At 42.6% G+C, this 15,726-nt stretch overlaps 1 protein-coding gene across 1 annotated transcript in view; it reads left to right on the top strand.

The window, feature by feature from the left end:
• Pla2r1 (phospholipase A2 receptor 1) overlaps positions 1-15,726 on the top strand; it is a 128,441-nt gene that overhangs the window by 76,828 nt on the left and 35,887 nt on the right. Inside the window, exons 12-13 of the mRNA XM_042275349.2 lie at positions 10,159-10,361; positions 13,061-13,206. Of these exons, the coding sequence (XP_042131283.1) occupies positions 10,159-10,361; positions 13,061-13,206 (349 nt within the window). The remainder of the gene's footprint in view (positions 1-10,158; positions 10,362-13,060; positions 13,207-15,726) is intronic.

The raw sequence follows: 15,726 nt of genomic DNA, 5'->3' as shown, positions 1-15,726 counted from the left end.
AAAAACTAAAGTTTCATTTGCAAGTGGCTATCAGTTGGAGATAGCTTCTGGGTTAGGGATGGGGCATGTGTCCACTTCGCCTTTCAGCTCTAGGACTCTCTCTGGTGTAGACCCAGGCACCTTGTGCATGCTCAGTCAGCTCTATGAGTTCATATGTATGTTCATGAGGCCTTGTTTCCTTGTGTCCTCTGTCCCCTCTGGCTCTTACACTCTTTCTGCCTCCTCTTCTGTGGGGTCCCTGAACACTGAGGGGAGGAATTTGATGAAGGTGTCCCATGTAGGGCTGAGTGTTCCAAGGTCTCTCACTCTCTGCATAATGTCTGGCTGTGGGTCTCTGTATTTGTCCCTATCTGCTGTAGGAGGAAGCCTCTCCTGATGATGGCTGAACAAGGTGCTGATGTATGAGTATAGCATAGGATTTTATTGCTACTTTCCTTTAGTTGAACAGTAGTATTTGGTTTTACCCTAGGTCCCTGAGCTATCTAGTCTCATGTTCTTGGTCACAGTGTTGAGTATGATTTCTATTTCAATGGGTGGGCTTGAAGTCAAATCAGATGTTGGTTGGTTACTCCCACAAGCTTTGGGCCACCATTGCACGAGTATATATTGCAGGCAGGACACTATTGTATTTCTAAGGGTTTGTAGATGGGTTGGTATTTCTCCTTCTCTTTTGGTAGTGTGCAGAGTACCTTCCAGTACCAAAACCACTAACTCGCAGCAGTGAAAGTTCTCTGTAGGCACCAGCTTGACCTCTCCATGTTCAGTGAGTTGTGTGAGAATTGTCTCCAGCATTGGGGCCTTGCTGTCAGTTTGTGGAGGGCAACCTATAGTCTTGGGAACAGCCTGAGTTGTTTGGGAATAACCATAGGAACCTTTTGGTCAACAACTCAATTAGATATAACAGATTCCCAGTACTGGAAAGTTCATTTGATGACAAGAATGTCCAAATGGGGCTCTGTCTCCCCCATTATTTGGAGATGTCATATAGATTGTCATATATATACAAATCTTCTACTGTATTGGGCTTTCATACTACTCTTCAAATGGCCCTTCATTTTAGCTGTCTTTCCCTGTATCCCCTCCCTCCTCCTCCTCCCCCCTCTCCCTCTCTGCTTGATCAGTCTATTCCAGCCCTATCCCCACTCCCCTGTCCCTGACTTCTACTCATAGCTATCTGTTCTATTTTCCTTTCCTAGGGAAATCTATCTGTTCCCTGCCCCCTTACTCTATTCCTAACCTCTGTAGTTCTATGGATTGTAGCTTGGTTATCATTAATTTAATTGACTTAACAGCTAATATCCACATATAAGCAAATACATATGGTATTTATCTTTCTGGGTCTCACTCAGGATGATTTTTTTTTATGTTCCATCCATTTACCTACAAATTTCATGATATCATTTTTAACAGCTGAGTAATATTCCATTGTGTAAATATATCACATTTTCTTTATCCATTCTTCTGTTGAGGGATGTCTAGGTTGTTTCCATTTTGTGGGTGTTATGAATAGAGCAGCAATGAACATTGTTGGGCAAGTGTTTCTGTGATAGAATGAAGAGTCCCTTGAGTTATATACCTGGATCTTGAGGTAGATGGATTCCCATCTTTCTGAGGAACCACTACACTGATTTCCATAGCATTTGTACAAGCTTGCACTCCCACCAGCAATGGATGAGTGTTCCCCTTACTCCACATCCTCCCCAGCATAAGCTGTCATTTGTTTCATTGATCTTGGCCATTCTGACAGGTATAAGATGAAATCTCAAAGTAGTTTTGATTTCATTTCCCAGATGACTAAGGATTTACACATATCATTTTCAAATTTCAGACAAATAAAAGACAAAGGAGCCAGAGCGTGAAAGCCCCTTCCATGCACTGGAGCAAAGATAAGAATTACTTCTGACTTCTCAGGAACCATGCAGGCAAAACGAGAGTCTGTGAAATATCGGTGATGAAGGTGGGAGGGAGACCCCTAAGCGTTCTATTCTCTGTGAAATTATCCCCTAAAACTGAAGGAGAACTATTTTTATAAGACAAAAATTGAAGGACATTTTGCCAGTTGGCCTTGCCTGGCAAGGAAAATGATGGAGAAATGCAGGCCTGCGTTTTCTCCTGTATAAATGAAGTGCCTAACGGGGATGGGAGGGACTCTGGGTGATGGCCATGTGTCACTATAGGCTCATTAGTTGTGACAAATGTGCCCTCTATAGTGAGGGAGAGTTTGCAGGTAGCAGGGAAGGGGTTGTATGAGAACATTCTCCATCCCATTTAACTCTCTGCAGACCAAAAACTACTATTCTAAAAGTTTAGTCATTTTTTAAATTCTGCTTTTTAAAGATGCATGTAAAGTGACATTACAACTAACATTGCGTGCGTGTGTGCGTGCGTGCGTGCGTGCGTGCGTGCGTGTGTGTGTGTGTGTGTGTGTGTGTGTATAAGCATCAGTTTAAGACATCTGTATGGAGACTGCTGACTCTCCACAGCTCAGAGACAGGAAGCACCGTGGCCTGTGCGTGTGGCGGGACAGTCTCCTTGTTCTGAGCTCTGAACGCCACTGTATGACAGAGAACGGCGCAGCTTTGTGTCACTGTGCTGTTAAGAGGGAACCACTCAGGATCGTGTCTGCAGCCTGTGGAATTCGGTTAGGAGTGTCTATACCTGTCAAAATAAATGAATACATTTTGAGCAGACAGAATTTTTGGTTTTCCATGTTAACTTCCTCAGGGCATATTTAGATGTCTGAAATCTGGAAATGAAGTGGAGCGTCCTGTCATTCATAAGTTTCTGCGGTAATTTATTTGAGTGGCATTACTCTCTCTCTCTTTTCCCTGAAGCAAAAATAATGCCGTGATGCTCAGCGTGGCTGTGCATGCTGACTGACATTGAGTAAATTGTCTCTGAATAAGATGAAAATGTAAATCGTTTCTGGAAAAAAATAGCAATATAAAAGCCCCTGTGTTTCTCTCTGCCTTTTAAATTGCAGCTTGTAGAAACACCACTGTAAATCACCTCTCCTCTCCTGCCTGTCACCAAAGCATCCATTAGCTCAGACCCCATGTCAGACTCTTAATCCAGCATAAACTGACTATCTAAATTGACCACTGAACAGGAAGCCCAAAGCTTTTTATAAACTCAGCTCAAGGCTGTCCTTAAGGTATGCCTACAAGATGGGCAACCCATGGTGAAATTATGGTTCAGCCATTTTCTTCAACTTTTTCTTATGTTCATCTAGCATTATAATGAAGCACCAAGCAATCACTGAATCGTGGTAAGTGTTGTCTCAACTCTAAGCTCAGGCCCATCTGAGTCTTTTCTCAAAACAGATCTCAGACATCAAATTGCTTCATCCACATATATTGCAGTGTTACCACTAAAATATAAGGTCTTCTCTGTCAAAAACATACTATGATGATCACATTTGAAGCCATAATTCTTTAAAGATTTATTTATTTTTATGTATATGGGTGCTCTATCTGCATGTACAATTTTATGCCAGAAGAGGGCATCAGATCCCACTATAGACAGTTGTGAGCCACCATGTGGTTGTTGGGGATTGAACTCAGGACCTCTGGAAGAGCGTCCAGTACTCTTAACCACTGAGCCATATCTCCAACCCTGAAACCATAATTATTTAATTATAAAGTCATAACTCTTTCAGTTAATGCCCAAATATCTAAATTAATTATACACACACATACATATATATATACATATATATGTATGTATATGTGTATATATATATATATATCGTAACCACTATATAGTATATTTTAAGGTTTGTTTGACTCAGGATCCAAATAACATTTGCATATTATAATTGGTTAATAAAGTTTCCTAAAGTTTATTTTAATGTCTAGATTCTCTATCCATCCCTTTTTTCTTTTAAAGTGTATTTACTAATTTAAGTGGGTTATTCATTTTATAAATTTTTCTAAAGTCTATACTTCATTGTTTGTTAAAGACCTGATCAAAATTGAGGTTTATTTGACTTTAGAAAAACTATGTTTTAGGTAGTTATTTGTTCTATATAGAGTAACATTGTTGTGATAGGGAGTGTTTAATGATCAATGTGTAGATTCATTGATCCAGTAGAGATGGGTTTTGTTGTTGTTTGTTTGGTTTAGGGATTAAACTTGGGGCCTTCTGTTGATAGGCAAGTCATCTACTACCAAACTACACCCCAGTGTATAGCTGGGCTATTTCTATAAGAAAGTAACTCTCTGCAATCAATGTTTTGTTTGCTTTGTGGTACAGATTTTATAAGAAAGTCTCAAAACAGATGCTTGGTCATTCTTCTTCCTAGTTTCCAAAAGAATTATTTCCTCATTAGTGTCCTTCAAGAGTGAGCAATTAGAGGTTCTGGCTCCTCCAGCATCACAATGAAGGGAGGACTGTAAGCATTGATATACCTCCATCCATTGCAATTGTTCTTTTTTTTTTTTTTTTTTTTTTTGGTTTTCCGAGACAGGGTTTCTCTGCGTAGCTTTGCGCCTTTCCTGGAGCTCACTTGGTAGCCCAGGCTGGCCTCGAACTCACAGAGATCCGCCTGGCTCTGCCTCCCGAGTGCTGGGATTAAAGGCGTGCGCCACCACCGCCCGGCTCATTGCAATTGTTCTTAATGCTTAAGTCCCATCTGCTTGATGGCAATGTCTTCAAGGATACTGGTACTCCTGAGTACTGGTCATGTGAAACTTCAGTCTTCCATAGGGTCCTTGTTGCCATTGTGACAAGAGATAAATTTCTGTGCCACTTCATCAAGAAGCCCCGGGTTTTCTTTAATAGGGAATAATGTCATTTTCACATAAATCTGGCCATAAGGGGGCTTGTGGGTTTGTTCCTGCTTCTAGGCTATTCCCCTGGACATGTCTAGGAAACGTGCTGTGTGTGTGTGTGTGTGTGTGTGTGTGTGTGTGTGTGTGTGTGTGTGTGTGTTTGCTTGCACTGCATGGGTGAAGATGAGATGCTTTCTCGGTTCAAAGTGATGCTTTCAGTTTCAGTTCAGGACTGCAGAGTTTTTGCTTAATTTCTCTGTTATCTGCATTTTTATGCCAAAATTCTCTGTTTCCCTCAACACTAGGAAATTCTGACATTTTTCTCTTTTAAAACAACAAAAAAGGTCTCCCTAGCCTTACTTAGTATTTTGAGAGAAGTAGAGCAGTCCATAAAACAGGAAACATGGTTTTGAACCACACTAGCCATTGCTACTGATTAAAGGGAGAAACAATAATGCATAGAAACAGAATGTCCTTGTATTTAGAGTGCAGATTCCAGTGAGTGGAGACAGCTCTATACCGGCGAACAGGAGTCACCTCCTGTTAAGATGGCACACATATTTTCTAGGATAAGTGTGTGCTTCAGATGTGTCCCAACAGATTAAAAAAACACCTGAAATCACTATTTCGCAGCAGTCCATAATTTCAACTCTGCATCAGGACCATTCCTAGATCTGTCACATGGGACCATCCAAATCAGATGTAATCTGCCGGTTCAGGGCAACTGTGTCCCAACAAAGCAGGTCAGATTTATCTGCCTAAAAGTGCCCTTTACAAAGTGAAGGCCAGGAAGCCTGTCACAACAATCAACAAACAATAATCAGGACAGCCAAGCTTGAGGCGCCTCTGGATTCCGAAATGAAACCCCACATCCTGAGGATGCATTCGTGAGAATGTTCTCGGCCTTGTTTCTGGAACAGTTCCAGATCTCTTTATAGTCAAGCAAGGTAACCTGTGACAGGAATTCTTCAAGGGAATCCTGTGGCTACATAAGGAGAGAACCATGCTGGGGGCTGGGGCCAGGGGCAGCTCAGTGCAAGAGGAGGCTTGTTCTCATTAACCTGTCTAAAACACTGACCAAAAGCAACTTAGGAGGAAAGAGTTTATTCGGCTTGCATATCCCAATCACCACAGTCCCTCATCAAGGAACTGGAGACAGGAACCTGGAGGCAGGAACTGAAGGGGAGACAGGGCGGAACACTGCTTACTGGCTTGTTCCCTCCGGCTTGCTCAGTTTCCTTTCTTTTACAGCTCAGCCTATCTGCTCAATGATGGCACCACCCACAGTGGGCTGGGCCTTCCTGTGCTAATTAGCAATCAAGAAAATGCCCCACAGATATGACCATGGGCCAATCCGATGGAGGCAAGTCCTCAACTGAGGCTCCCTCCTCGCAGTTCATGTCAAGTTGACATGAACCAGGAATAGCACAGGGGCCATGACCTTGAGAGAACTCTTTCCTCTGGCATCTGTGTACTGAATACATCCCCAGGCCTCAGTTCCAGCTCACAATTAGACTCTGATAAGTCTGGTTTCCAGGCCAGGATCAAGCCCTCACTAACGCTGTGGCCTATGGTGATCACTGTCATCTTTGAACCTCAGTTTTTCCATCTGAAGATGCTACCACAATCTCTGCCTCTGAGAGTGTTTGGAGATAAAGAGCAGAAAGACCACAGAAAGTAGCCAACACAATGCTGAGCAGATTGGGGTCGTCCACAAAGCTCACCTTCCCTGCCCTGGCAGCTTTACCCTGTGGAAGAAGAAACCAGGGACAGGGAGGTTGAGGCAGGTAGGGACTCAAGAAGCGAGAGAGTTGTGGAAAGGAATTGGAAGTGACTGGACAGAACAAGTCAAATAACTGTCTAGCGACGCCAAGGCCCAGCATAATCCTGCCCTGCCCTGACACGACAAATTGGCTTGAGTAGTTGGTTTTATATTTAAGGATTTGACCAGAGAGGTCACAGTTGATAGCTTTCACAGCTCGATTCACTTCTTGTGATTAGCTGTGACACGTGGAAAAGTCTAGACTCGTGAGTTAGAAATTCTTAATTACAGAAAGTTTTTCTGCTGATGTTTAAGGGAGATGGTGAAGGGGAGCAAGGAGAAAGGTGGGTCAAGAGAGTGCGTTGACATGTGAGATTTCAAGTTCACCAATGAGGAGAAGGAAGGGAGTCATCCAATGGAAGAGCAGTTTCTTTGGGAGAAACCTGCCTCTGCCCTTCTAGCTTTCCTTTATTATTTGACTTGGCAAGCTTTCCCATGAACTGACTTACAAATTCCCCTCATATCTCCCTTAGCCCAGCCTCCCTTTATTACACCATTTTACTGCTTCTCTGGGAGCGAGACTCTAAAATTTGGGTCAAAGGAGACATTAAGTTAACCACTTTAGAATACCAATAGCACTCCTGCAACGCTCTTCATCCTCATCGTGGGCCACAAACATCTCCTTCCCCACTAATGAAGATGACTTGACTATCCACAGCATCTAAAAACCACAGCTAGTTAATCATTGTCTAATGTGGGGAGTGAGACAAAATGCAAGGCCAACAAAAAAAAAAGTATTGCTGCAGACTTGCTGATTCAACCCTTTTAAAAAATCTGGAACACACAGCAGAACTTGTCACACACACACACACACACACACACACACACAACTTCCCAGTTTTGTAATGAAAATGCCCCTAAGAATAGGATGGTTTTAGCTTTCTGTTTCACAGAGTCCTTTTTCGGAATTATTTCATTTGATCTCCATGAAGACCCATGAGAAGGAAAGGAATTATCTACTTTCACTAAAACTTATCGTGGTTAATTAATCAACTCCAATGTTAAGTTATTAAATATTTGTGCTGAGACTAGAATCCCAGCCTCAAGGCTCCAAATTAGAGGTTCTGTCTAGAAGACTTCTCACCTGCGCTCTGTGGGGAAGGAAAGTCCCACCAGGGTGCCTTCAAGGGATAGTTGAGGAATCAGCAACATGCATGTTTCCCATCAATTAGAACAGCCCCATGCTGTGGGGTGGTCTTTCCATATGCTGTGAATATGTATTGCTACCATTGGTTCATAAATAAGCTGCTTTGACCTATGACAAGACAGCTTAGAGGCAGGTGGGAAATCCAAGGAGAGAGACAGGGAGGAGAAAGGCGTGGTCGGAGGAGGCTGAGATCCACTGGGGAAACAAGATGTAATACAACACAGGAAAAGCCACGAGACTTGTGGCGATACATAGATTAATAGAAACGGATTAATTTAAGATGTAAGAGGTAGCTAGTAAGAAGCCTGAGCCATAGGCCAAACAGTTTGTAATTAATATAAGCCTCTGAATATTTTATAAGCGGCCGCAGGACTGCAGATGGGAGAGATTTATCCAGACTGTGGGGCCCAGGCGGGACGGAGAAACTTCCCCCTACAGCCCCACAGTGTAGTGTAATGTCTGGGCCTTCCGTGGGGTTTCCACAACTCAGTCTCACTTCAGAAAACACGCACTTATCCTCTATTGCTCATGATCCAGGTAGGCTGTGGGCCTCATCCCAAAGTTATATGCACTGGACCTACAAAACTTTGTTCATGGACCGAGGCAGTCATGTGAGCTCTGTTGCTTGCCTCTCCCCTCCCGCATCCCAGCTCCATCATTAGTACAAAGTCCTTGTCTGGGCCACCATAGGCATGTGCTGGCCTTGGTATGAACCAACACTCTTTTTTGTTCAATGTAAGCCACACTCAGTGTATTTTCTACTTTACACCTATTTGTTTTCACCTTTATGCATAGGCTTATTTATACACAGAAGCATAATTCTACCTATACACTAACGTAAGTGTGCCCATTTCTTCTAAGGAAAATTAAACCAGATAGATACCTCATACCAAATGACTACGTAGTTTTAAAATGCTTTTAGGTCCAAACTTGGCACACATCTCCAGGTCCACCCTCCAGGGTCACTTGATTTTCGTAAGCCCGTCTTGAAAACCCTTTCCAGCCTTTAAAATTCAGCTCAAATGCCACCTCCCATGAACTCTGCTGACAGATCTCTTTGGACGGGCTCTGTAGCTCCTTCTGAAGTCTGCCCCAGAACATACCTTTCCCTATACCTCGGCATGTTATAGATGCATAATTTTGTGTAGCTATTGAGTGTCAGTTTAGTTCACTGAATGATCAGTCCAGACTCAACGGGAAAAGAACCAATGGCATTCTCATTCAATTTTTAAAACAAAATTGTTTTCAGCTAGTCAGCTAATATTTGCTGAAATATGAAATGCTTTTTTTTTTTTTTTTTTTTGGCTTTTCGAGACAGGGTTTCTGTGTAGCCCTGGCTGTCCTGGAACTCTCTCTGTAGATCAGGTTGGCTTCAAACTCACAGAGATTCACCTGCCTCTGCCTCCGCCTCCGCCTCCGCCTCCGCCTCTGCCTCCGCCTCTGCCTCCCAAGTGCTGGGATTAAAGTTGTACACTACCACCACCTGGCTGAAATGCAAATTTTCAATGGTCTTATAAAATTGTATAAATTTTGCACAAACTTAGGAAACTTGATTCTGTCTATAAATTGTTTCTATGGGCCAGGCATGGTGGTCCACACCTGTAATCTCGCCTTCTTGAGATAGAGAGAGGGAGATTGCAAATATAACGACCAGACTAATTAACAGGACCCCATCTCCAAAATCTTCATTGGAAATATGAACACTTATTTCTACAGAAAAGTATATTTCATGCTCAACACACATAGAAGAGCATGCGAATGTTCATAACTGAGGAGGTTTCACCTCTAACATTTTACACAGTATCTACTGTGAAATTGGTGAGCTTTGTACCTCATTTAGAAACCATCTCCCTCATTTCCCTGATATCAGCTCTGGTCCTGCCTCCAACCCCCTGAGATTTATCCCATTTCAAGAGTTTATCTCCTTTTCTCCATTCTCCATGGTTTGTAGCTTAGAGTTTGGATCTTTGTTATGTTTCTTGTCTGTCTTGAATCCATTATTCATGTGACCGGTTTGCCGCGGTGCACCTTGCTCTCCGGGGATGAGCACCGCGCACCTCGCATTGTGATGTTGGCAGTGTGGTTTCAAAGCATGTCACCGGGCAGTGGGGCATTCTTCAGCTCCCCCTCAGGACAGCCCCTCACTTCCCATCACCCACCATCTGAGCTCAAAGCAGACAATGTCCAAATTTCAGGCTTCACAGCTTCTTTTCTCTCCTGATTCTGTTTTCCGTTCTTCTCTCCCGAGATGAAGAGAAAGGAGATAATCGTGCCAATAAAGCATCCTTTTTCATCTCCATTGTTCTTCTCGGGTGCTTCATTATGATGCGTCAATTATTCAACACTCCAGAGAGCTGCCTTTGGAGCACGAAATGTTACAGTCATATTATATGAAAATGCTTCTTTTCTGCTCTCAGGCCACGGTGGAGGCTGTGTTGTTATGCGAGGAGGAAGTCCACCGGGTCGCTGGGAAGTGAAGGACTGCAGCAACTTTAAGGCAATGTCCCTGTGCAAGATGCCAGTCAAAACCTGGGAGACACCAGAGTTTGAAGGAAGGTGGCCCTTTCACGCTTGCTATTTGGATTGGGAATCAAAGTCTGGTCTGGCTAATTGCTTCAAGGTGATGTCAAGGCTATCTGCATAGTCATTTGGTCCATGTATCCCTCTTTCTCTATTCTCAGACTTCCTTCCTCGGTGCCTGGTATACAGCACATGTACAGTCACTATCTCTCCTTATGTTTACATTCCAAATAATTCTAAATACTAAAAAGAGATGGCAGCTATTCCCAGCATCACTGAAGGCATAAATACCGTGCATCAGTATTAAACCCAAGGAAAAGGGCCCTATGCACTGGCTATCAGCCCTGGGAAAGGACTCTAAACGCCTGGCCAGTTCCTAGAACTAGTGGGAGGTTTTGTAAAATCTCACTTGCCAGAGTCCAAGTCCAGTATGGCAGGATGCTCCCTCAAGTCAGGCAAAACAACTTCAGTGTTCACAGACTGGTTGCAAGAAACAGGAGAGTCCTAGGATCCTAGAGAGCCTGTCCCTCAAGGCTCGGGAAAGCAACTCAGGGTGGCAGACGGACTCTCTTGCGACTGAAGCCCAGGGATTAGGGACACACTCTCTCTGGGCTTTATGCCTCACAAGCCACTTAGGTCCACTGTGATGAAACACCACAGGACTCCCTGCCCTGGGAGAGACAAGGACAGTTCCTCCTTTCCTCGGGGTGTTGCATTCTCCATACATTCTGGACTAGAACTGCAATCAAGAAAGAGCAAAGCAAGACCAGCCATGGTCGTGTATGGAATTGTCTTCCTCCAATAAGTACAAAGGCACCAGTCAATGCTGTTTATATTGCCAAGCATACACCAAAAAAAGGAAGCCAACACTCAGTGGGCATTAGAAATGTGCCATTCTATATCGTTTGTAAGTCCATGCATCAAGGAATTATTGTGAAATGATTCTCATACTAAGGACAGACTTTAAAGCCTGCTTGCTAATCACCTCAAACAAGGTAATACAGATAGCATATATATGTGTGTGTGTGTGTGTGTGTGTGTGTGTGTGTGTGTGTGTGTGTGTGTGTATGTATGTAAATGCTTAGAGCAAGAAGGGTTTGGAATTAAGGTGTTGAAATATTTACATATATGTAATGAGATATCTTGGGGTTCCTACTTAAGTCTAAATATAAAATTCATTTGTTTCGAATACATTATGTACACATAGCCTGAAGGTCATTTTATGCCATGTTTGGAGCATGAATTGGTCTACTTACTTACAACAGTGAGAATATCACTCATAAAAGTTTCAGATTTTAGAGTAGTCCATAATTTCAATTTCCAGATTAAGAATGCTCAGCCTATATATGAGATGTACATATGATATACATGTGAAATCCTTGAAGAAATGTATGTTTGCAGATAGGCTTTAGATCCTAGATTTAAACCAATTCTTACAATTTTATTAGAAATACCCACTTTTTAAAAATTAGTCTTACATTTGGAAGTTCGTTCTTCAGGTAGCAATTCTCCAAATCCATGGAAAAAGTTCTTCCCCATCAGCTGGACACACACAGGATGAAGACAGATAGTATCCCCAGACACTGGTACAGATGTAGCAGGAGACACAAGTGAATTCACTCCACTTAAATGTACACAAGAAATGCCTACATAGAATTCATAAACAAAAGGCCCAGACATGACCTCATGGAGCAAGAAGTTAAACTTCAGAAATGAGTAAACTGAGGCCGGTGTGATGAAGTGATTCACCCAAGATCACAATTATTTATTGACAGACTTGGAATAAATCCCTGGTCTTGGGACTCCCAGCACACTGTTGTTTTACTATCCATCATCCTGATGTGTCAACAAATGCACGGTGTGCTTGATGTGTGTGGTGGTGGGATTTATGAATTTAGAGTGATTCGGGGAGAGGTTCCCCAAGGAAGCAAGTTTTGACATATAATTTAAAAGATGGAGAGGCTGTGCTGTGGTCCACAGGACTTGGAAAGGCATTCATTCTGGTCTCAGCAAATCAGAGCCTGGAGAAAGCTGGTCGTAGAGTGTACCTGCAGCATCAGAGGGTAAAGCTTAGTGGCCTTAGTTACAAACAGCAAGGGTGCAGAGGCCCAGGATTGGCAACACTGGGTCTTCAGCTGCCTCCTGCCTGATCTTAAGACAAAAGCAGATGCTCGATCCAAGTAACTGCTTCCTGTCACCACAATAGCCAAGGAATAGCAGAGAATTTAGATATACACCATGGAGCTGCAAACTCAGCAGAGACCCAAAGACCCTAGAAATATACCTGCTGTAAGCCTTCAGCCTTGTGGATCCAACAACTCAATTGTCATTCCATGATGAATTCTGACTTGTCCATAGGCAGGCTGCCATGATGGAAATGGATGGATTCTGGAGGCAAGGAGTCCTGGGTCTAAGGCAGGTTTATAGGTGTGTGACCTGGTGTTCTTAATGTCTCTTGAACTGATTTTCCTCATATATTGACAGACATTTATTAAGAGAAAACTCTACATCTGTCGGAAGAGGGTTAGTGAAAAGGAAGCCAAGAAGGGTAAAAGGTGCCAACAGTTTTATAAGGACCGGGTGTGTTCTAGTTTGATATGTCTGACCTCTTCAGATCAGAACTTCAGTGAAGAAGAATGCAGGGACGGAAGTCTGGCTCAGTAGAAAGAGTGTGTGCTCAGTATGCAAAAAGTCTCTCACTTCTTGTCCACCACCACTCCCACCCCCAAAAAAGAAGAAAGCGAACAAACAATACTAAGCAGAACTCAGCAGCCTCGCTCCAACTGTGTTGCTCCACAGGTGTTTCACAGTGAAAAGGTCCTGATGAAAAGATCATGGAGAGAAGCTGAAGCCTTCTGTGAGGAGTTCGGAGCTCACCTTGCAAGCTTTGCCCACATAGAGGAAGAAAATTTTGTGAATGAGCTTCTGCATTCAAAATTTAACTGGTAAATATGTACTAATTCTGAGAAAATTATAGTCAAAAAATTGTCTGCTAGTAGTGACTTCTTAGGGATGAATATCCCAAGTGGTTGTTTACAACTTAAATATTTTGTTTCACGTCTAAAAAATAGCTAGTCACTGCTTGTGAAAGAAAACTATATTCTCATATAATTTTGTGTTTATATTGCACCAAGTTCACATTGCATATTGGATATTCAAACTCTTTCTGTGTGCCTTCAGTCAGATTTTGAGAGCTTGCTGTCAGCAGTATCGAGGTTGGTGGATTTCAAAGTGTTGTCTGAAGACTCTCAAGGTCTTGGGGTAAATGGGACCATTTGGGCACAGCTTCAGTTCCTTGCCTGCGACCTCCCCAGAAAACACAGTCCCATTTCCCTGACAAGGATTTCCTATGATGAGAGTCCAGTTAAAATTTGTTGGGGAGGGAAGTCCCAACAGTTTAAAACCAAATCCAGTCCAGATCTCTAATTGTATGTTTGAAGAAATCTATGTTCACTTATCGGTGTGCACCAATTGTTAGAATGCCATGCTCATGACGTTATAAACGCTTGATGTTGGTTGGTTGGTTGGTTGGTAAGTTGGTTTATTGGTTTGTTTGTGGGAATTTTTCTTCCAGTGGCCAAACCCAGGGCCTTGTGTACTCCACCACTGAGCTAAATTCCCAACCCTATCAACTGAATTTAAATTGGAAGGAACCTAAAGGCTTCATAGGACACTCTCATAAGTGAATATGTAATAACCATCATATTATTCAGCTGTAGCGTTTACAAAAATGACCTTCCAAGTGAGATCAAATATGAGTCTTAGAGTAATTCCATAGGAAAGGATTTAGTAGAGGGGGTATTGTTAATGTTCTTTGAGAGGGGGTAGGGGATACAGCATCAGAGGGATCAAATAAAACTGAAAAACAATGTACAATATTAGAAATATGGTATATAATTAATATTGTGAAGACTTCTAGCAGAAAAACCTTTCTCTGTAAAATGTTTTTCCCCCTTTGAATAAACTTAACAGTCCATGGAATTGCTAGTCCCTCCAGGAACCACTGACTGAACCCTTGGTTCCAGACAGAGCCTAGATACTGGGTCTCTTGAGATACAGAGTCTTCTATGGCACCTCAGACTTGGTCAGGATGGTGTCAAAGAAGCCTCCCCATTGGCTGGATTGCTTGCCAGCTGCGGAGGACAGCTTCCAAAGTCCTATGTTCTATTGCACTTTGATATGTTAACCCCTTGCAAGACATGCCCCCACATCAGGTCACAAACGATTTTCCTTTAAGATCAAATGTACTGACATTCTTTCTGTTCACATAAGTGTCCACACTTGAAGTTCCTAGTAGAATTTTGTGCATCTTTCAAATTATTGATCTTTAGCATCTAAGCACCAAAGTTGTATAATGTATGCTTTATTTTTGCCCACACTGCTAAGGGAATTCAGCTGTGTCAAATGTGTGTTGTTTAAAAATCACACAATTGAGAAAATTAGTGGAGAGGACATAAATATCAATTTGTCTTCCATGAGCCAGTAGAGCAGGAAAAACAAAGAATGCTGAAATCAGTGAGGAAAGTGATGGAAAGTTCCCAGTGTAGGGAGAGTGAAGTTGGTTTCTAGCCTGTGCCCTGGAGATGCCTGACCTTCTAGAGGTCACCCTCACCTTCTTAGAAGTATGGCATCACCAATGGCCACCCAGACACCAGTGACCTCAGATGCTCTGACCTGCACTTGACTTTGGTCTCTGTTTTTCACATGTAAGAAGTGACCCTGCAGAATGGTCATGCTTTTCTGTGCTAAGTAGGGGAAAGCATCTGTCACAACTTCTGAGTCTCTTAAATCTTTAATTCTTCAAAATTATTCTCAGAAAATTATCCTAGTGAGATGGCTCATTGTACAATTAGGCTTTATTGCTTGATTTATTGAGTACTCTGCAATTTGACATATTTGTGCTCTGCCTAATAGAAGGGACGGGGATTCTCTGTGAAGCTTCTTGCCAAGTCTAAACCAGTGGTGACTGTTCAAGTTAATCTACCATGGCCCGGGCTGATTGGCCACAGAGTCATTTATGTTGGAAACTGGGGGGTAAAAAAAAAAAAAAATCCCTAAACCTTCTGTGTACCCTTTGTTACATGGGGAATAATAGTGATCAACTTTTAGAAAATACACAAATAGTTGATAAAGGAGCAACAAATCAAACCACAGTAAAACAGCACACAAGAAGAGTAAAGCAGTAAACCGTACAGCAGTTAAAGTCATCCAGAGATGCTCTGCTCTAGGATGTCCTAGCAGCTCCTTTCGGTGTGCTCATGACCTGATTGAAAGGCATTTCCATTCTTATGAAAAGCTCCTGTTCTCAGTATAGGCTGATTCTTCTCCCTGTCTTAGTTAGGGTTTCTATTGTGCTGAAGAGACACCATGACCACCACAACTCTTATAAAGGAAATCATTTCACTGGAGCTGGCTTACAGTTCAGAGGTTAGTCCACTGTCATCATGATGGAAAGCATGGTGGCA

The sequence above is a fragment of the Peromyscus maniculatus genome, chromosome 4 (assembly GCF_049852395.1).
Source record: "Peromyscus maniculatus bairdii isolate BWxNUB_F1_BW_parent chromosome 4, HU_Pman_BW_mat_3.1, whole genome shotgun sequence".
In the NCBI taxonomy this organism is placed as follows: domain Eukaryota; kingdom Metazoa; phylum Chordata; class Mammalia; order Rodentia; family Cricetidae; genus Peromyscus; species Peromyscus maniculatus.
Note: the sequence above shows the minus strand (reverse complement) of the source record. Positions and strands in the feature narration are given on the sequence as shown.